The 21,707-nt window shown below is 39.6% G+C and overlaps 1 protein-coding gene across 3 annotated transcripts in view; it reads right to left on the reverse strand.

Annotated features, from left to right (window-relative positions):
• The window catches only part of ERI1 (exoribonuclease 1), an 80,675-nt gene that overhangs the window by 33,381 nt on the left and 25,587 nt on the right, over positions 1-21,707 (reverse strand). The window contains exon 7 of one of the 3 annotated variants that reach the window (XM_032288315.1): positions 18,220-19,396. The exons of 1 other annotated variant lie outside the window; for it this stretch is intronic. In XM_032288315.1, coding sequence (XP_032144206.1) covers positions 19,154-19,396 — 243 coding nt within the window. In that variant the 3' untranslated portion in view covers positions 18,220-19,153. Of the gene's footprint in view, positions 1-18,219; positions 19,397-21,707 lie in introns of those variants that run through there. One more of the 3 variants, XM_032288316.1, reaches the window with a different exon arrangement.

Raw genomic sequence — 21,707 nt, forward strand, 5'->3', positions numbered from 1 at the left:
TATCTTGAACCCTCATATCAGTGCTGACATGTAATTCTAATTATTGAATTCCCATCACTGCTTCTCTAATGCAGCGATTTTCGGTCTTTGAAAACACAAATCCCTATGCCCAAGCTGCTCTCAGATCGATGAAGTAAATCAGTGCCTCCAGAGGCGACAGCCTGGCATCTGCGCTGGTCGCAGCTTCCTCGGTGACTCCAGTGTGCAGACAAGGTTCAGAACAGTTGCTTTAGAGAAAGGCTGGGCTTTGCTTTTCTTCACTCAGGTGATTGTGGCCCTTCCTAGAGGACAATGGCAGGAAAGGCTGCAGAGTGTGAGGGAGCTGGTTCAATTCCTGGCTTTCCCACTTACTTTGTGACCTTGGACAAGATAGTTGACTCATTTCCTCAACTGTGCTGTAGGCATAATAACAGAATCCCCCCCCTTGGACTTGTTTGAAGGGATCAAGCCAAGGCATCTGAAACACCTGGCATGGTGCCTGGTGGGCATGTGTACACTCGTGCTCCCCAACACACAGAGTGAGCAATTAGCTTTAGCAATTATGAAGCCCTTCTTCAAACAAAATGATAGGAAGCTCAATTAATAGATAGGCAAAGGCGGAACTGCTCTGTTTGAAGGTGAGGGTAGGGACAGACACAGGCCCCATTCTTGTTTTCTTTCTTTTTAAGAGACAGTGTCTCACTCTGCTGCCCAGGCTGGAGTACAGTGGTGCAATCACAGCTCACTGCAGCCTCAAACTCCTGGCTCAAGCAATCCTCCCCCCTCAGCCCCCCAAGTAGCTGGACTACAGGTGTGCACCACACTCGGTTTTATATATACACACACACACACGTTTTTGTGTAGAGATGGAAGAAGTGGGGACTTCTCACTATGTTCAGGCTGGTCTTGAACTCCTGGCCTCAAGGGATCCTCCTGTCTTGACGTCCCAAAGTGCTGGGGTTACAGGCATGAGCCACCCCGCCCAGGCTTCTTTCCTAGGATGCTCTGCAGATCCTTACAGTCCTAGGAAATCATCTGAAGGCCATGGTGTCAGGTATGTAGCAACATTATGGACTCAATCTTCGTATTTGGGTGGGATTTTTTTTGAGACAGGGTTTTGCTCTGTCACCCATGCTGAAACGCAGTGGTACAATGATCACTGTTCGGTGCAGCCTCAAACTCCCGGACTCAAGCCATCCTACTACCTCAGCCTCCTGAGTAGCTGGGATTACAAGTGTGTACCTGTAGTACAGGTGTGTAAAAATCAGCCTAATTTTTAAAACATTTTTTGTAGAGATGGGGATCTTGCTATGTTGCCCAGGCTGGTCAGGTGACATTTTCTGCTTCAGAACTGCTGCAGCCGATTTCCTATTGCCTAATGACAGGCATCTGCCAGCCAGGTGGCTGGCTAGGCCCAGGGACCACGCTGTGGCCACAGGAGTTAGCAGAGGAGGGCTGCTTGGCCTAAGTGGCCTTCTGGCTACAGGCTGATCAGTGGAATAAGCCACCACTAGCTGAGCTCACTGACCCACCCAAAAGGCACTGCTATAAATTCCCAGTCTCCCAACTGGATAAATGTCTCTGTTTGGTTTTTAGGTGTGGGGTGGTGGCTAGAGGCTGGAATATGTTTCCTAAGTAGGAGAGTATTTAAGTGCCCTGTGTAGGAAGACCCTCGGGGCATGCTGGCTTGGCAAGGAGTACTCCTTCTGGGAAAGAACAGCTTGCCTGTTTTCCCTTTTGGGAACAGCTGTGCTTTATTCGTTTCCTGGGCAGTGTTCATTGTTTACACCGTATGCTAAAACCTAACAGGTCAAAAATCTCAGCCCAGTTCACAGGCCTCTGCCAGCCCCAGGCTGATTAGGAGGGTGAGGCAGAAGGTGCAGGCTGAGATCAGCATGAGTGAAATTGGCCCTGCCTGTAGCTCATCTGTGCCACAAAATTGACTGCATTTCCTCTTCCCGTGGGGAGGCCAATGTAGGCCCTGCTTGTGAGAGTGGAGCTTCCACTGCCTCCTTTCATTTCTTCCAATCTCCTAGCATCTTTAATTTCTTTTTTTCATAAGGTGATGTTTTTCGTACCAAGCTAATAGCTGCATAAACGACTCAACAGTGAAAGTGGTTTTTTTTCCCCTGCCTGAGCTAGAGCCCATGTCCAGAGTTGTTTGGGGAGAAAGTTGACATTTCATACCTAGCGTTTAAAGGGTGTGCCTTCATTGTTCTTTAGGGATGCTGTTTTAGTAAGAGTCGTAGTCACTGGGCTCTTTAATTGCAAGTAACAGAAACCAACTTTTGATGGCCTTAGCCAGAGAGGGGAATTTGTTATAGAAATAAAGGAGCATCTTATGGAAGCAAAGAGAGGAGTGTGGCCATGTGCAGTTGTGGCCTCAGGAACTGGAGAGGCGTCAGGACCTCTCTGCCTCATCTCCTCTCGGCAGCCTCGCATATGTGCTCCTCACGTCTCTCTGCTAACTGGCTCTTACTGCCAGGCTACAGGGAGAAATGTTCCTGTCACTGAAAGGGCAGAGTCATCACTGCCACTCAAGAGATGTGCTCAGAAGGACTAGCACCTCTCAGAACCGATTCTCAGGAAAAAGAACTTCATTGGTCAGACTCCAACAGCAAGGGCCAATGGCGATGGCTGATGGCCCAGTGGGCGTCCCCGCAGCCCGTTTCCAGATCTGTCAGAGGATCAGTTACTTGTGGGAATTTGTTTTTTTAATTTAATTTTTTAATCAATTTTTTAAGACAGGCCCAGCTCCACCCCCTAGAATCTCTGAGTGGGGTCTGGGACTCTGTATTAAAAATTCATCTATAGATATGGCCAAGTGCAGTGGCTCATGCCTGTAATCCCAGCACTTTGGGAGGCTGAGGCAGGTGGATCAGTTGAGGTCAGGAATTTGAGGCCAGCCTGACCAACATGGTGAAACCCCATCTCTACTAAAAATAGAAAAATACTAGCCGGGCATGGTGGTGCTTGCCTGTAATCCCAGCTACTCAGGAGTCTGAGGCAGAAGAATCACTTGAACCTGGGAGGCGGAGGTCACAGTAAGCCAAGATCACACCACTGCACTCCAGCCTGGGTGACAAAGCAAGACTCCATCTCAAAAAAAACAACAAAAACAAAAAAATTCATCTATAGATTCTGATGATAAATTAGATTTATCTTTTAATACAAATAGGGATCTCGCTATGTTACTCAGGCTGATCTCAAATTCCTGGGTTCAAGTGATCCTCCTGCCTTGGCCTCCCTAGTGGCTGAGATTACAGGCATGAGCCACCATGCCCAGTGTCAATGTAGACTTGAGAGCCACTGAAACACAAGTCTTTGGTATCCATGAATGTTTCTACTGAAGTCTAATGAGAACCTGCCTGTTAAGCTATCTATTTGTGGAGGCTAGACCTATACGGCTGAAGTGAACAATTCATTTCAGTGCAAGTATACGAGAGTGGGTTGGGGAAGTCCCTACCCTACAGAGCACTGGCCGTAGAACCGGTCTAGTGGAAATCTGAGAAGCCAGCTCAGTGCTTAATCTAATATTACTATTTGAAGAGCTTCATGGTCAGAACTCTTAGACAAGATTTCAGAACAGTTCTCACCATGTGAAATCTGGCTCAGTGTTAGCCAAGAAGATCATGCAGGTGTGGCAGGTCAGGGTGACAGTCAAGGACAGGTTTGGAATCTCTATGTTCTCATTGAGGAAAATTAGAACTCCACTGGTAAAAGACCACCTTGGAGAATCCAGTCGTATTTTATGTTCCTGTGATCTTATTTCTTCAACATGCTGTTTCTGCTGCTTGGTAAACTCTTGCTTCTCTTTCTAACATCATTGATTTGTTCTTCAAGGCTTAGCTTGTGTTTCCACTCGAAGGAGCCCTCTTTGAGCCACTGGTCCACTAAGCTTTGCTTCTGTTCCTATACTGTCCTCTGTGTACTTTGGCTACATCATGCATTGTAATCATTTCTCCATGATCTCCACTTGATGATGGGTAGTTGGCAATTTGGTAACTAGATCTACTTGTATGGGGGCCAGCCTGAACTCTCCTACTTAACTGATGCAGTGGTGTGTCTTCTGACCTGGCCCCTGGCTTCCCTTCTGTTCCTCCCATCCGCCTTATTCCCACACCAAAGTCGCCTTCCTTCTTTTAACAATCTCAACACCATTCCAGGATCTGGGATCACTTATTCCCTAATCACAGAAAATTTAAGGAGCTCGAGACTTGTTGCCCTGCATCCAGCATGCCACGCTAACAAGGCCATCCTTCTGCACCATGATGGATTTTGAAGATGTTTTATCTTACTCTAAGATACCCTCACCAAATCACCCATAATTCACTAGGCATGATTCAGACGATATCCCATTTAACTCCTACAACAGCGCTATAAAGAGTTTTGCAAGGAAAATTGGGAGCTCATAAAGGTTAAGTAACTTGCTGAGGTCCCACCATCAGTAAGTCTCAGAACCAGGATTTAAATCCAGATCCAACTCCAATCTCTTATAGCCTTAAACATCATGCTACATTGTAGGCCTCTTTTGAAACTTGCTTTGTATTGTTAACTATCTTTCCCAGCTTATGCCTTATTTTCTGAATTAGAATTATTCAGTAATTATTTCTTTGTTGAGTATAAACAATACAATTATAGCCTGTAGTCCCAGCTACTCAGGAGGCTGAGGTAGGAGTATGGCTTGAGCCCAGGAGTTCGAGTTCTGACTAGGCAAGATAGTGAGACCCCGTCTCCAATAAAAATAAAATCTCCAGCCGGGTGCAGTGGCGTACACCTGTAATCCCAGTACTCTGGGAAAACGAGGTGTGTGGATCACCTGAGGTCGGGAGTTCGAGATCAGCTTGACCAACACAGAGAAACCCTGCCTCTACTAAAAATACAAAATCAGCTGGGCATGGTGGCACATGCCTGTAATCCCAGCTACTCAGAAGGCTGGCAGGAGAATTGCTTGAACCCGGGAGGCAGAGGCTGTGGTGAGCTGAGATAGTGCCACTGCACTTTAACCTGGGCAACAAGAGCAAAACTCTGTCTCAAAAATAAAAATAAAAAATAACAAAATAATAAAATCTCCAATAAACAATACAATTATGGATAGTGTGTCACTGGACTTAACTTTTAAAAAGCTTCCAAAATTGCCCAACCTCTCATGAAATACCAAATACAGAATAATTTTCTACAACAATCTATTTAAAAGTTACTACCAAAAGTGAATCTAGACCTATTTGCATCTCATTTGCCTGTCATGAATGATGAAAAGATTTCTCCATGATTGTCTCCATCTTCCATAAGAGACATTCCTGAACTCCAAAGAATCCCAGCTTCCTCTGGGCTCTTTGTTCTAGGCCTGGCCCCTACATGCTTGGGTCTGAGAATGTGCAAAGTAAGACAGAATGATGGAGTCCAGTCACAACTCTGATTATTCACAACTGAGTCACAAAAGTGTCACAAAAGCTAGGCTTGAAATTGAGTGGTTGGGGAAGGGTGCTCCATACACAGGTTTCTCCCTATCACCGACATAGCTGAGCCACGCAAAAACACACTAATCACTTGTCTTAAAGGTGGGAGTTTCAGGAAGACACAAGTGCTCTACACTATGTCAGGAATGGTTTGCATCAATTATACATGAAGAAGTAAAATAACACCTTAAAAATAAATCAGAGTGTGAACCCCTTCCACAGTCAAGCATGGTTCCAAGACTAGAAACCTAAAGGGATGCACTTAGACATAAGAGTAGAATCAAATACAATGTATTCCAATGGCAGAGATGAAGTGTCAACTGCCAGGGAGCGGCAGCCATACCTTTCTTCTCCGGAGTCTTGCAGACTGCAGAGCATGTGCCAGGGGACATACGGTCCTACGCGTGGGAACATGCAGGGAAGCTGACTCAAGCAGGTGCAGGTTGAGCATCCCTTCTCTGAAATGCTAGGGACAAGAAATGTTTCAGATTTAGAATTTTTTCAGATCTTGGAATATTTGCATTATATTGATATTCATTCGTTGAGCATCACTAATCCGAAATCATGACAACACTCAAAAACCTTCAGATTTTGAGTCGTTTCTGATTCTTGGACTAGGGATGCTCAATCCGTATTACCTCCTCAAAGCATAACACTTCCTTCCAGCTTTGCTAGCTAACTTTCATTCTGGATACAAAGGCTGGTGGCATCCAAGCTTCCTCCAGGGGCATAAAGCCCCAGAATGCCTGCAATGTGACAAATGACACTGCCTCCTCGTAATCACCCCCAAAGAACAGGGAACTGGCAGATTAACGTATGATGGAAGCATGCTCCCTAACTTGAGTGACACAAGCATAGGCTGTGTTTTGGAGGCGGGAGAGAGGGTAGCAGGTGAGGAAATAAGCACGTTTGTTTCTTAATGTATAAAATTTAAAACGCTGGTGACACCTATGAAATTACTCAGGAAACTGGAACGCAAAAGAGAGGTCAGGCCAATAGATTTTAGGAAACTTTTGCAGAGATGGGATAGATGAAACCATGTCTGCCACAGGGAGAAATTATTGCAAAGTGAGGACCAAGGACACAGTATACAAAACATACACTGGGTGAGGCATTCTGGCAATGCAGCCCCCAAGTTCCTTTTCTTCTCTGTACAGAGATTTCTCTTGGCCTTGAGAAATTCCTAATGCTTATCTTATTCTACTATATGTAAACTATTTCCCCCTGGTGGGTTTTTTCTTGCTTTCCCAGTTCTTTGAGGTACTCTTTAGATGGTTTATTTAAAATCTCTTGGCTGGGCGCGGTGGCTCACGCCTGTAACCCCAGCAGTCAGGAGGCTGGGGCGAGAGGATCACCCAAGGTCAGGAGTTCTTGACTAGCCTGGCCAACACGGCAAAACCCCATCTCTACTAAAAATACAAAATTAGCCGGGCGTGGTGGTGCATGCCCATAGTCCCAGCTACTCGAGAGGCTGAGGCAAGAGAATTGCCTGAACCCAAAGGCGGAGGTTCCAGTGAGCCAAGATCATGCCATTACACTACAGCCTGAGCAACAATAATGAAACTCCATCATTTAAATCTCTCTAGTTTTTGGACGTCACCAAGTATTGCTATAAACTTGCCTCTCAATACTGTTTTTGCTGTGTCTCATAGGTTTTGGTACATTGTGTTTCTGTTTCATTTGTTTCAAGGAAGTTTTAAATCTCATTCTTAATTTCTTCTTTCCCCCGTTGATCATTCAGGAGCATGTTGTTTAATTTCCACGTATTTGTTTAGTTTCTAATGTTCCTTGTTATTGATGTCTAGTTTAATTCCATTGTGGTTAGATAAGATGCTTGATATAATTTCAATCTTTAAAAAGTTCTAGGGACTTGTTTTTTGTCCTAACATATGGTCAACCCCGGAGAATGTTCCACGTGCTGATGAAAAGAACAGGTATTCTGCAATACACCTAATTTTTAAGTTTCCCCTCCTACTCTCCTACCAAATCACTAAATGGGAGAATACAAGGAAGTTGCCTATAGTACAGAATGTAGGATTTAACATAAATTTTACAACTTAAGGTTTCTTTCTATTTTACCTGTCTTTCCTGAATCATCACTAAGTTGTTGCTTGGAATTCCCACATTTTTCTCAACAGACATACAGAATGAACGAAAGTCATACTCATTGCATCCTCACTGTACTCTTTAGGAATTTTAGGCAAGCTAGCAGAAGTGCCATGTAATCGTCAAAACACTCAGCAGAGCAAGTGATTGGGGGTTCAGCTGTCTGCACTGAAAACTGTCTCATTACACTATACTTAGTATGCATGCAATTTCAGCATGGCCCAGGACTGAGTCACTAGACTGAGGTGAGAACAATGCCAACCCAGGTGTTACTGACATTATCAAAGGAAACTCAAAAGGCTCAGTGCTGGTGGGCTGATGGAGAGGCTTCTTGACATTAATGAGGCAGGGGCAGGTTTGTGTTCCTCTCTCCACTACAAGAGACTAAGCTCATTTCCTCAGGGCTCACTAAGGAAGTCCTAAGTATAAGTAAGAACCTTATCAAATGTGCACACACATACACACACACACACACACACACACACACACACACACACATTATAATATTACTGATGAAAGCAAATTTTCAACACTTTGGACTAAAGGTCTTTATATGGGATATGTCTAACCCTAGGGGTACCCCGAAACTTTCTAAAGGCTCCCTCAGCAAAGGTAATTTCACAGGATGGCCTAATTAATTTGGAATTTAAGGTAATTCTGAGCTTTCATACAGTTTCCTCTAACAAAAGCAAAACCATGGCATCCACACTATTTCTTCCATTCTACAAAACAAAGACACCACTCACTTTCCCAGCTCACTTGGCCGTGCTGCCCCACGGCGATAGTGAATACAGAGGACAAAGCAGAAGCTTCCTACCCAGACAGTTTCCTCAAGTCAGCTTAAGGACTTAGGGCTTTGTGACTTTCCCGGTTCTAAACTTCTGTAAAGAGTGATTTAGGAATGGGGATATATGGCGACTTGTTAGGATATTCAAAATGTGAATATGTGGTAAAGTGAAAGTAATGATTTTTATTGAACAAATTGGCCATTTCCCTCTCCAAGATTCCTGCCAAGAAATAAATCACTCTTGGTGGAGGTTCCACCAGCAAAAAGCAGCAAGCCATTGGTAAGAAATACTGAATGCTACAAACAGCTTTTCTTGCAAGTCACTTTTTCAACTATTTAAAAACTCATCCACAGAACAATCATTGACTGGAAGGAATAATACTCTTGGATAGTCAAAACAAAAAAAGTTTAGTAACGCTGAATATTTTAATTGTACTTGGAATAATTTTCAGAACTATCAGAATTTTCATAATGCACTGAATAAATTCATCATGCCTATAGACAAAACTGATTACAAAAAATTTAAAAACTGACCACAATCATATTATGAAATATTTACTCCAAATAGAGTCAAATGTCAATTTACTGTATCATATGAAATGAGAAATATTTACTACCTATTAACAGAAAATAAATTAGGTTATAGCTAGCTGCCAGTTAGTTTTTAGTAGGATAACATTCCATATGAAAAATGTGATACTAGTAATTTTTGATTCCCAAATCTACCAAAAGCCAAACACCTTAGTTCAATATACATACACACCTTTATTGAAAGAATATCTGGCCTTTTATCAACCTATTTGCTTCCTAAATAACTTGTTCTTCCCACAGATGACTGTGACTAATTACAAATAAGGGAAATTTTAAATCTTGACTTATCACTAATCATTTACAAAAGGTGTTCTGTAATGGTTTTTAATGATTTTTTAAGTTTAAAATACACTAACACAACTTGAATTTTCAAGCCAGGATTTGTCTGAAAAAGTCAGTCCAATTTGATTAATGAAATGGGATATTTTCCTTGATTTCATTATATGATGGACATGTATCATGAATTGAATGATTAAATCTGTGTTCCAAGGCTTTGACGAAACATACAACAAAAACATATTTAAAGCACTAACTGTACCAAGATTATTATATCCAAAAAGTTGTTTTGAAAGCAACAGTTGGATTTTCCCAACCCTTTATGAATATACTGAATTAAATAAAGGTTTTCTAAGTTAAAGGGTAACAGGTAAACAATTAATAATCATTTTATAGTCTTGGTAGAGCCCTTTAGGTTTACATCCCCAAATATGAAAATGAGTAATTCTAAGTAAAAAAAACACTTCTAAAAGTTAGGCAGCTTTCAAAATTCTGTTTTCAACAAAAATAAACAAGATACTAATCATGCTGTCAGCTGAAGAATGATTTATCATCACGGATGACACATCACAACGCGATTTTTGTCACGGAAATAAAAACTGAGTAAAAGGCTTTTAGATAAAGCAACTTCCATTCCTCTCTGTGTAGGGGCTTTCAGTATTTAAACAGAAATGAAAAACAAAAGAAAGAAAGAATTGATGCTGGACTCTCTTTCATTCTAGCAGTGTCATATTAATCCAGATATATAAACTAATTGTAAAAACACTATCTCATTAAAGAATTTCCAAAAATTTTACATTTCATCTAATCTCAAAAAAGGTTAATATATCTTCATCCATTATGCAAATGACTAAATATAGAAGAAATTTAACACATCCTTAGGGTCACAATAAATAAACAGATCACTGCTCAGTGTAGCCGCCACCTCCTGGGCTCAAGCAATCCTCCTACCTCAGCCCCCCAAGTAGCTAGGACTACAGGCTTGTGCCACCACACCTGGTCTGGTTTTTTCTATTTTTTATAGAGACAGGGTTTCACCATGTTGCCCAAGCTGGTCTTGAACTTCTGAGCTCAAGCGATCCACCCACCTCAGCCTCCCAAAGTCCTAGCATTACAGTTGTGTGCCACTACGCTCAGCCATTTATTATTTTAAATGTATATACATTTGTTGCAAAGATGTATGATAATATGATCAATGACTTTCAGGCATAAAAATATAGAGTAAAACCTGATGACAACAAGCTACAAGATGAAACTGGGTGTAGTGAAATTGGTTCCCATACTCCAGCCCAGAGCCTGTGCTCAAACACAGGAGCTGAAAGCTGTAAGCTACTCTGAGGATGGCAGGTGGTAATGGTGGCAGCCAGAGTGACTGCCATGTCACCACGAGGACTTTCTAAGTTTAGTGAACGGTCAGTTAGTGATGGTGAAACAGTAAGTTTCACTATCTTTACTTCTGTATCTTTGTACAACAGTACAAACTAAAATATTTGTTTCATTTTCTTCCAATAATATGACACCACATTTTCACAACTCAATTTTTTGGGGTCCTACCTGGGCACTGTGGTGCAGTTTTGCTGTACAGTAGCACACCCTTATCCACAGGGAATACTTTCCAAGACCCCCAGGATGCCAGAAACCACAGGTAATACCAAACCTGATGTTTTTTCCTATACTTATCTATGATAAAGTTTATAAATCAGGAACAGTAAGAGATTAACAGCAAAAACTAATAAAAATAGAAGTTATAACAATACACTGCAATAAAACTATGAATGTGATCTCTCTCTCAAAATACATTATTGTTACTGCACTTTGGATAACTGAAACCAAGGATAACAGGGGACTACTGTATTACATTAGAATAAAATTTTGTCGGAGAATTGCAACAAAAATACAAGTTCAAGGAGAAAAAGGAATTTTAAAAACCTTCATGTATTTTCCATATAGATAATGGTATAAATTTCTATGGTATGTAGACTATGCCAATTATATAATGAAGTATGTTTTGTTTTAAAATACCAGTATTTATACTATGCTGGATATTGTATCTTTTGCCAATATTTAAACTTAGGAACAGCTTTAAATGTGCAAATAGATTCAGTTTCCTTTTCAAACAATTTTTTTTTTAAGTATTAGGGAGTTTGTGCAAAAGAGTTTGAAAAATCACTGCTCAACACAGAGGAAAGGCAAGCAATGACCTTTTTCAAGGCCAAAGATACTTACAGCAGATTTTTTTTTTTTTAATCCGCAACATACAGACTGAACTACCAGGAAGACCAGCTTAACATCTGTTTGCTTTTCCTGGCACCTAGAGGGAAAGTCAAGCATAGACAGGGATTAAACATTTCTACTCTTGAGGCAGAGCCTCTAAAGATTTATTTATGGTGCACAGTCACAGAAAAGGAAATGGCTCATACCTGTAACTCTTCCAAAGCAGCAACTCACTCATCACAGCAGTCAGAACTTAAGCTATCTTTTGCAATTTCAGAACAGGAACTAACCTTAGAGGACATATTTTACCATCACTAATTATTTTTAACTAAGCATCCATTGTGTCTTAGGTTCTTGGGATACAAGTAAGAACCTGTGCCTGAATAATTTACTCTTGTTGGGGAAACAGAAAAACAACACAGTAAATGTCAATCTCTGCAGCACAAATGAAGGGCCCAGTAAGTATAACAAAAGTGCAATGAACCAATAGAGGGAGTTGTTGCCAAAGGTCCGGGTCATCTTGGAAGGAAAAGGCTGAAATCACAGCAGGTCTTTAACAAAACAGAATCAAGGGAGTAAGACTGATGGGCTAACTTCCTGGGGTCAGAAGTAAGACAGTGCATATGTGACGCAATGCGAGTAATGACAGTGAGGAAAGTTAACTATTACCCCAGAGCAGATGGCTACTATAAAAATTGGAAGATAGAAATCAGACTGTAATGGGTCTTACATGCCAACAGAGAGCTGAGTTTTATCCCATGAGAAATGTGAGTTTCTGAGATCAGTGTGCAAAACAACATTTTAGGAAGGTTTTTTAAGAGACAGCAAGAGAGAAGTTGGTTAAATTTTAGCAATAGTCTGCGTAGCTATGATGGGAGCAGAGGCTGGGGTGAGGATAAAGTAACTGGAAAATAAAGGATATTGCTAAAAGGGGGAAGGAGGGACCATGAGTTTCATGGTTTCAAACACATGTGACTGTGATAATCATGGTCCCACTGAGAAAAATAAATCCAGTGGGAAAACAGGTCTATGTTCAAACGTGCAGAGTGGGCAAGCAAGAATGGACACTTGAAGGGGAAGGCTCAACCTCTGCCTTCCATTAATCTGGCATCACTAGTGATGGTGTGTCACACTGCACTAGCAAGCAGAAAATCATAAGCTTTCTCCTGTTTTGTCCTTTTGCTCTATTAAATAGGAAAAAAAAGGACTTGTATTCTAAACTTGTTCGTGATCACATTATATACAGGCATGCCTCAGAGATACTGCAGGTTCAGTTCCAGACCACTGCAATAAAGGGAGTATCACAATAAACCAACTCACACAAATGTTTTGGCTCCCCGGTGCATATAAAAGTTATGTTTAAACAATAGTCTATGAAGTGTGCAAAAGCATTATGTCTAAAAATATATACTTTAAAAATTAAATTTCTAAAAAAAGCCAACAATCACGAGTGCTCAGCAAGTCATAATCTTTTTACTGATATAAGATCTTGCCTCAATGTTGAGGGCTGCTGAGTGATCTGGGTGGTAGTTGATGAAGACTGGAGTGGCTGTGGCAGTTTCTCAAAATGAGGCAACAATGAAGTTTGCTCCAACAACCGATACTTGCTTTCACAAAAGATTTCTCTTTATCATGCCGTTTGGCAGCATTCTATCCACGGTAGAACTTCTTTCAAAGTTAGTCTCAGTCCTCTCAACCCCTGCCACTGGTTTATCAATTAAGCTTATCTAATATTCTAAATCCTTTGCTGTCATTTCAAGAATGTTCACAGCATCTTCAACAGGAATAGTTTCCCTCTCAAGAAATTACTTTCTTTGCTTTTATAAGAAGCAATTCCTCCTCCATCAAGTTTTATCATGAAGTTGCAGCAATTCAGTCACATCTTCACTTCTAGTTCTCTTGCTCTTTCCACCACATCAGCAGTGACTTCCTCCACTTAAGTCTTGGGCCCCTAAAAGTCATCCATGAGGACTAAAATCAACTTCTTGCAAATTTCTGTAAATGTTGATCTTTTTACCTTCTCTCATGAATCACAAATGCTTGCAATGGCATTCGGAATGGTGAATCCTTTCCAGAAAGTTTTCAACTGACTTTGCCGAGATCCATCAGAGGAATCACTACCTCTAGGAATCACTACAGCCTTATGAAATGTTATTTATTGAATAAGATTTGAAAGCAAGAACTACTCCTTAATCATGGGTTGCAGAATAAGTATTGGATGTGCAGGCATTAAAACCAACATTACTCTCCTTATACAACTCCATCAGAGCTCCTAGGTGACCAGATGCATTGTCAATGAGTATTCGTATTTTGAAAAGATTTTCTTTTTCTGAGCATTAAGTCCCAACAGCAGGCTTCAAATATTCAGTAAATGATGTTGTAAACAGATGTACTGTCATTCAGGCTTTGCTGTTCCCTTTTCAGAGCATAGATAGGATAGATTCAGCAAAAGGGCCCTAGGATTTTTAGAATGGTTAATGATCACCGGCTTCATCTCGAAGTCACCAGCCGCATTAGCCCCTAACAATAATCGGCCTGCCTTTGACGCTTTGAAGCCAAGCATTGACTTCTGTCTAAGAAAGTCCTAGATGTTATCTTCTTCTAATAGAAGGCTATTTCATGTACATTGAAAACCTGTTGTCTGGTGTGGCCACCTTCATTAATTACCTTAGCTAGATCTTCCAGATAACTTACTACAACTTCTACATCAGCACTTGCTGCATCACCTTGCACTTTTATTTTATGGAGACAGCTTCTTCCCTTAAATTTCATGAACCAATCTCTGCTGGCTTTCAACTTTTCCTCTGTAGCTTTCTCACCTCCCTCAATCTTCACAGAATATGAGACAGTTACAGTCTTGCTCTAGATTAGGCTTTGGCTTAAGCAAATGTGGTGGTTTGATTTTTTATCCAAGCCACTAAAACTTTCTCCGTATCAGTAATAAGGCTGTTTTGCTTTCTTATCACTTGTGTGCTCACTGGAGTAGCACTTTTAATTTCCTTCAGTAACTTTTCTTTTGGATTTACAACTTAGCTAACTAATTTGGATCAAGAGGCATAGCTTTCAGCCCGTCTTAGCTTTTGGCATGCCTTCCTCACTATGCTTAATAATTTCTAGTCTTTTATTTAAAGTTAAAGACATGTGACTCTTCCTGTCACTTGAACACGCAGAGGCCACTGTAGGCTTATTACTGGCCTAATTTCAATATTGTGCCTCAGGGAATAGGAAGGCATTGAGAGGCAGAGATGGGGAAAACACAGACATTTATCAATTATGTTCACTGTCTCACATGGGTGTGCTTTGTGGTGCCCCAAAACAATCATGATAGTAACATCAAAGGTCACCGATTATAAGTCACCATAAGAAAGATAATAATAATCAAAAAGTTTGAAATATAGGGAGAATTACCAAAATGTGAGAGACACAAAGTGAGTACATGATGTTGGGAAAATGACTTTCTCCATGCAGGACTAACACAAACCTTCCATCTGTTAAAAAAAAAAAAAAAAAAGAAAGAAAACAAAATTAGTATCTGCAAAGCACAATACAGAGAAGTGCAATAAAATGAGGCAGGCCTTGTGGCTCCTCAATGATTGAGAAGTATTCACCCTAAAATAATCTAATGAAATTTATCTTGTGAACACCCATTTGCAAGTAGAAAAGCAGATCTAGTTTAAAGCTTCAAGAATCACCCCCTTATACCAGACTTGGTAAGAAATCCAGAAAGTTACTTTCACCTCTCAATCCGTCAAGGTTAAGCCCTTTAGCCTCTGTGTCATTATAAACTCTCAAGAACATGGAGGAAATTTTAAAGCAGAAATCCTTCTCCTTCTCCACTTATCCCCATCTCCAAAACACCTTAGAGCTGGTTAAATTAGAAGTTAACAGTATTTTATATGCTTCATTCAAAGAATGAACATCAAATTAGCTCCTGATTTGCAACATTTAGTATAATCGCATTGAAAATGTCTAATTTAAACTGGAGGAGGAAGATGTTTATTCTACCCAGGACAACCTAATTGTTTCTGAAATAACAGGCTAAGCCAAAGTCCACAAGGGGAGGCAGCATAGCACAAGTGTAAAGGGCAGTGGCTCAAGTCAGACAGCCAGAGTCTGCAGCAACCACTACTTAAACTTGGGCAAGTTAACCACTCTGTACCTCAATTTTCCCATCTGTACATTGGAAATAATGCCTCTCTCCCTCACTGGATTCTTTATAAACAATGGAGTAAAGTACCTTAGCAGTGCTCAATAAATGTTTGGAGCAAGTATCATTACTGTACCTCAACATTCAGCTCTAGGTTCTCATGTTACCAAGTCAATTTCTTGTTTGTTGATGGAACTTATATATTGCATTAGATAAAGGAGGTAAGGGGTAGGCAAACTTTCTCCATAAAGGGCCAGACAGTAGTAGTTTTGGCCTTGCTGGCCAAATGGTACCACTGATGCAGCTATTCAACTCTGCCATTGTAGCACAAAAGTGGTCAGAGATGACATGAAAACAAATGAGAATGGTAGCTCTTTCCAAAACTTTATTTAGAGAAACTAAAGTTTAATTTCACGTAATTTTTATATTATACAAAATATTTAAAACCATTAAAAATATAAAAACCATACTTAGTAGGCCATACAAAAATAGGTAGCAGGCCAGATTTGGCACATGGGTGGTGGTCTGCTGATCCCTGCTCTAGATTAACAAATTTGTGGGCTTTGGAAGCTTTGTGGGACAGAGAGGCTTGAAACACAGGTTGGTGGTGCAGAAGAAAGAGGAAACTGTTAATAGAAAAAAGATTTAATGCTGTCCTCCATTTATCAACACTGTATTCGACTATGTGCAAAACATTTTTGCTGCTGGAATCAAAGATTCAGAAGTGACAGTTTTGCTCTCTTACACATCTCCATGGTACCTTAGAAATGGCAAGTCTTCCTTCAAAGTACAGTACACCCGTTCGTGCTCATCTGTGAGGCAGGTAGTTTCTTTGGCGCCTCTACCTACAGCTGAGGACAAATAAGCATTATTTATCCTGATCACATATGCTTCTTCCCCTCTCCAGTAATCCTACTACCAGCTTTTCTCCTGGTCTCCAAATTATTCTGTTTTGCATTACCATTTTGGTGATAATACTTGGGGTGATATACTAAAAGTCAACTTCTCCCATCTTTTAAAAAATTACCATTTTAATTAGTCTTCAGAGATACCCTCTCTCTTTTAATAGGTTACATACTTGTGACTCCTGTGGTTTTTTTCTGTTTCAATCCAGGCAGAAACTTGTCCCTAGGAGGCAGGATAAACAGATCTATCTCAAGGCAAAAAAGACAAATCACATAAACATTTTTTCAGAGCAAATGAAAAAACATTTGATCCAAAAGAACATAAACAAATAAAAACAAAATATAGTGCTCTATTATATACTTCAGTTTGTTATAAAGATTGTGGATTTGAAAAAAATCAGCAGAAACCTACACGTCAATGTCAGAATAAGTGAAGCATAGAATAAAAATTAACATAGCTAATAATTAAGAAAACAAGGATTCCTTGTAAATATTAACTATTAAGAAGTAACAAGAAAGACATCCATCGCATGTGTTTCCTTGTAAAAAAAAAATTATACTATTTGTCTATTAAAGACAGCACAAAAAAGTCAGAGTAAAAAGTAGTACTCTTGATGTTTAATATCATCTCATCAGCAAAATCCCTTATCAAATTGGAAGGGAGGACAGAGACTCAAAAGAGTAATTAAAATGGGTTAAGACAGTAAAATCTATGGTTGAGCCAAAAGGGTACCAAGGCCAGGCACAGTGGCTCATGTCTGTAACCTAAGCACTTTGGGAGGTAGAAACAAGCAAATCACTTGAGGTCAGGAGTTTGAGATCAGCCTGGCCAACGTAGTGAAATCCCATCTCTATTAAAAATACAAAAATTTGCTGGCTTGCGCCTATAATTCCAGCTACTCAGGAGGCTGAGGCAAGAGGATCGCCTGAGCCCAGGAGGCAGAGGTTGCAGTGAGCCAAGATCGCACTACAGCACTCCAGTTTGACAGATGAGCAAAAACTGTGTCAAACAACAACAACAACAATAAGGTACTGAGAGCTTATAATGTTGAAGGTCTTAAAGAAGTACATGAACTTGTTGGTATTTGGCAAAAACAAAAACAGGCAAAAAAATCAGCAGATAGACCTAAAAAAAAAATGCCAATGTAGTAATTTCCTTGCCATCTTCAGATTTTCCAATTGCAGTTTCAGCTATTCATGTGCAACTCTGGAAGTACATGAGAGGCAATTATAGTTCTGCTAGAGCATGGATTTGAATCCCACAGTAGGGTGGTTATACAGAAAAAAAATCACCTAAAGAATGTGTCTAGATCTCCAGCCATCTGTGATTTGCTATTTTCCACTCCTTTGTCCTTTGCCCTGGCACAGTAAAGGATTTGTAGGAAATTCTTTAAGACTTGTAGTAACACTTTACAGTTTATCATACAGTGCTATCTGGGATTCACAAACATCTCAGCATACATCCCTCTTTCCTGCTTTTCACCTATATATCAGGTTTGGAAACCTTTGAGAAAATTCATTTGGTTATAATAGATACATCTTTAAAACAAAGTAGCATCACAATTTTTATTAAAAGGTAAAAGGCAAGAAGCAATTCAATGAAATTGTTCCCTTGAAAGCTACAGGGAGAAAAATTCAATTCTGACAATACATGGGTTTAGCCTTTAGATAAAGAGTTTTACCTTATTAACTCAAAATGCACATTTTAGTTTCTAGAATTAGTTAAGAACTACTCAATATTTAGCAGCCATTATGTAAAATCAGAAAAACAAGTATTAACTCCATTGGTGGCCAATGAAGTTTTGTAATAAAAAAACCATAATATATGGTAGAAAGTATATTTTATTAATCTCATTTACAATACTGAATACAAATGCAAAATTAGGTGGTGACCCTTAATTTTCAGTCTATTTCAAAACATGGTCCCTCAGATTTAAGAATTAAGGCATATATAAGTCAAAAAAGGATGGAGAACCAAACAACCAAATTGAAAAAGACCCCAGTGATTTATTTATGCATTATGAAGTTTGAGCTACAGCCTTTATGATATTCCTTTTAGTGTTTTCTTCTGAATTTTCATCAATTTCTTTAGTAATTGAATTTTTAACCAGACCCTATAATCTATCACGATTCTTCCAATTATGAGTTGAAAAGAAACACAGGCAGATACGTATGCCAAGTATCTTAGGAAATTCATGGCATACATGGTGAGCTTTTCATATAAACTTTGAAAATTAAAAGGACTATGATATTTTTGAAATCCAAAGGCTAGATAAGACCTACCTTCCAATCATTTCTGCATTTTATGATTTCATCTAGTGATGGTAATAAAGAAATATATTCCATATTTTAACACCAGTAAGATGACATTCAAAAGAACGGCCAATAAGATTTTGTATTTTAAAACCAAAGAGAATACATCTTGAATACCTTAAATTATAAAATTCAGTTCTAAGCAGGAACTGTTACTGGGTAACAAATACTGCTCATATCAAAAGTGCTGGTGACAAAGAATTCAGTATGCCCTCCCACAAAACATGTTCACATACATATATCTCTATCGCCTGTAATAAGATTTTAAATGTTTTAAGGTGCTTAAAGTTTGCACTACAGGACTAATTCAATGAGTATTCATCTGCTGCCTCTTCATAGCAACTTCAATTGGAATGACCCACGGACAAAACTGTTGTTACTTTCTAAAATGCGGCATTTGTGGAGGTGGAGTGCCCTCTATTGGTGAGGAGGAGGACACACTCATTAGCTGCCCTGCATGTATTTTCTCATTGATTCGGAGTTCACATCCATCCTGAAGCATTCGAACTGCTATTCGGGCGATGTTCTTAGAGTCATCAAGACCACAGTGAGGCCGCCCATCATAATCCATTCCTAATTTTTCAAGCATTATTGCCAGTTTGGTTTGGCTTCTAGGAACCTGAAAAATAAACAGCTTAGTAAATATTTCTTTGGTGTTCTAAACTGTAATACATAAGCCACAGGTAAACTGAAAAATAAGAAGCTAAAAATTAATACTAATAGCTAAATAAAGCTAGGCAAAGGGCAATACCCCTGGTCAAATAAGGCAAATAAAAAAACTCAGGCCAGGCAAGAAGGCCCTGTAAATCTCAGCACTTTGAGAGGTTGAGGCGGGCAGATCACTTGAGGTCAGGAGTCTGAGACCAGCCTGGCCAATATGGTGAAATCCATCTCTACTTAAAATACAGAAAAATTAGCCAGGCGTGGTGGTGCATGTCTGTAATCCCATCTACTTGGGAGTCTGAGACAGGAGAACTGCCTGAACCTGGGAGGCAGAGGCTGCAGTGAGCTGAGATCACTCCACCACACTCCAGCCTGGACAACAGAGTAAAATTCCATCTCCACAAAAAATAAATAAAAACAAGCCTGAAATTTTCAGAGCTTCAAAATGTGATCTTAGAGTTTTAGCTAAAAATATAGACAGAATCCTCAGACATCTAAAACATCTGCAGTTTTGGGATTTGAAAAACATTTATTAAAGGGAATGTATTGTTCGGGACATGTAAGTTGAAGATCTACCTTTTTTATCCAAATTAGTTACTTTATATGGTAATCTTCTATAGTGTACTACTTTACTTGACTGATTTCTTGGATAAAAGATTATTTAGTCTTTTTGGATGGCTAAAGATAATGAAGATCAAGAATGAAAGATGATGTCATGTGATATTTTTCAAATTATTTAAAAACCTGTTCCTTGATAATTAAAAAAAAAAAAAAAAAAACAAAAAACTCACACTCCCCAAATTCCAATATACACATCTACTTTTGAGAATGATTGGCAGCTTGGTGCGGTGGCTCACATCTGTAATCCCAGCACCTTGGGAGGCCGAGGCAGGCAGATCACAAAGTCAGGAGATTGACACTCATCCTAGCTCACATGGCAAAACCCCATCTCTACTAAAAAAAAAAAAAAAAAAAAAAGAATTATTGGCTGGGCATGGTAGCCCATGTCTGTAATCCCAGCACTTGGGGAGGCCAAGGCAGGTGGATCACCTGAGGTCAGAAGTTCGAGATCAGCCTGGCCAACATGGTGAAACCCCATCTCTACTCAAAATGCAAAAATTAGCTGAGTACGGTGGCATGCGCCTGTAATCCCAGCTACTCCGGAGGCTGAGGCAGAAGAATCACTTGAACCTGGGAGGCGGAGGTTGCAGTGAGCCAAGACCACGCCACTGTACTCCAGCCTGAGTAGAGATTCCATCTCAAAAAAACACTATTATTATTGTTATATTTTCTTCATGAAATTTCTATCAAGATTTGTTACATTTTAAATTCTGTAGTTTGTACAACTATTTTGCCTGCGCATCTTGGACCTCAGCTTTTTCATCTGTAAAATGGGACTAATGACTCTACGATTTACTCATAGGGTTACTGGGATAATCACAAGCAAATGATGTAAACATCCATAATTATCTTAAGCTGTAATACTGCAATATATCTTGTACCTTCCACTAATTATCACTTGGAAAATGCACTTCTAAAAATAACTTTTCCAACACACTGGATAACTTAGGTGGAAGGGTCAAATTTCTGGAAATACGCAATTTACCAGGAACTGAATTATAAAGAAACAGAAAATCTGAATAGACCTTCACCTAAGAAGGAGACTGAATCAGTAACTGACAACCTCTAACAAAGAAAAGCTCTGAACCAGATAGCTTCACTGCTCAATGCTAGCAAATATTTAAAGAATTAGGACCAAGCTTCCTCAAAGTACTACAAATAATTGAAGAAATACTTTTCAACTCATTCCATAAGGTCAGCATCACTTTGATACAAAAGCCTGACAAACATCTCATGACAAAAGAAAATTACAGATCAATATCCCCTATGAATATCATGCTGCAATAATCTGTGACAAAATGTAAGCAAACTTAAATCAACACCATATTAAAAGAATTATATGCCATGACCAAGTAGGATTTTATCCTGAAATGCAAGGATGGCTCAACATTTAAAAACCAAGGTTAACAAATCCATTAAAAGAAGGAAGGAGAAAACTCACATGACCATCTCAATTGATACCAAAAAAGGTATTTAATAAAATTCAATGTAATTTCATGATAAAAACATTCAACAAACTAATACAGGAAAAATACATCAACATAATAAAGGCCACATATGAAAAACCCACAACTAATATCATACTCAAGGGTAAAAGACTAAAAGCTTTTCATATGAGATCAGAAATGAGACAAGGTGCCCACATT

Source organism: Sapajus apella, unplaced genomic scaffold (genome assembly GCF_009761245.1).
Source record: "Sapajus apella isolate SASKATOON/1434 unplaced genomic scaffold, GSC_monkey_1.0 scaffold21, whole genome shotgun sequence".
NCBI classification, from domain to species: Eukaryota; Metazoa; Chordata; class Mammalia; order Primates; family Cebidae; genus Sapajus; species Sapajus apella.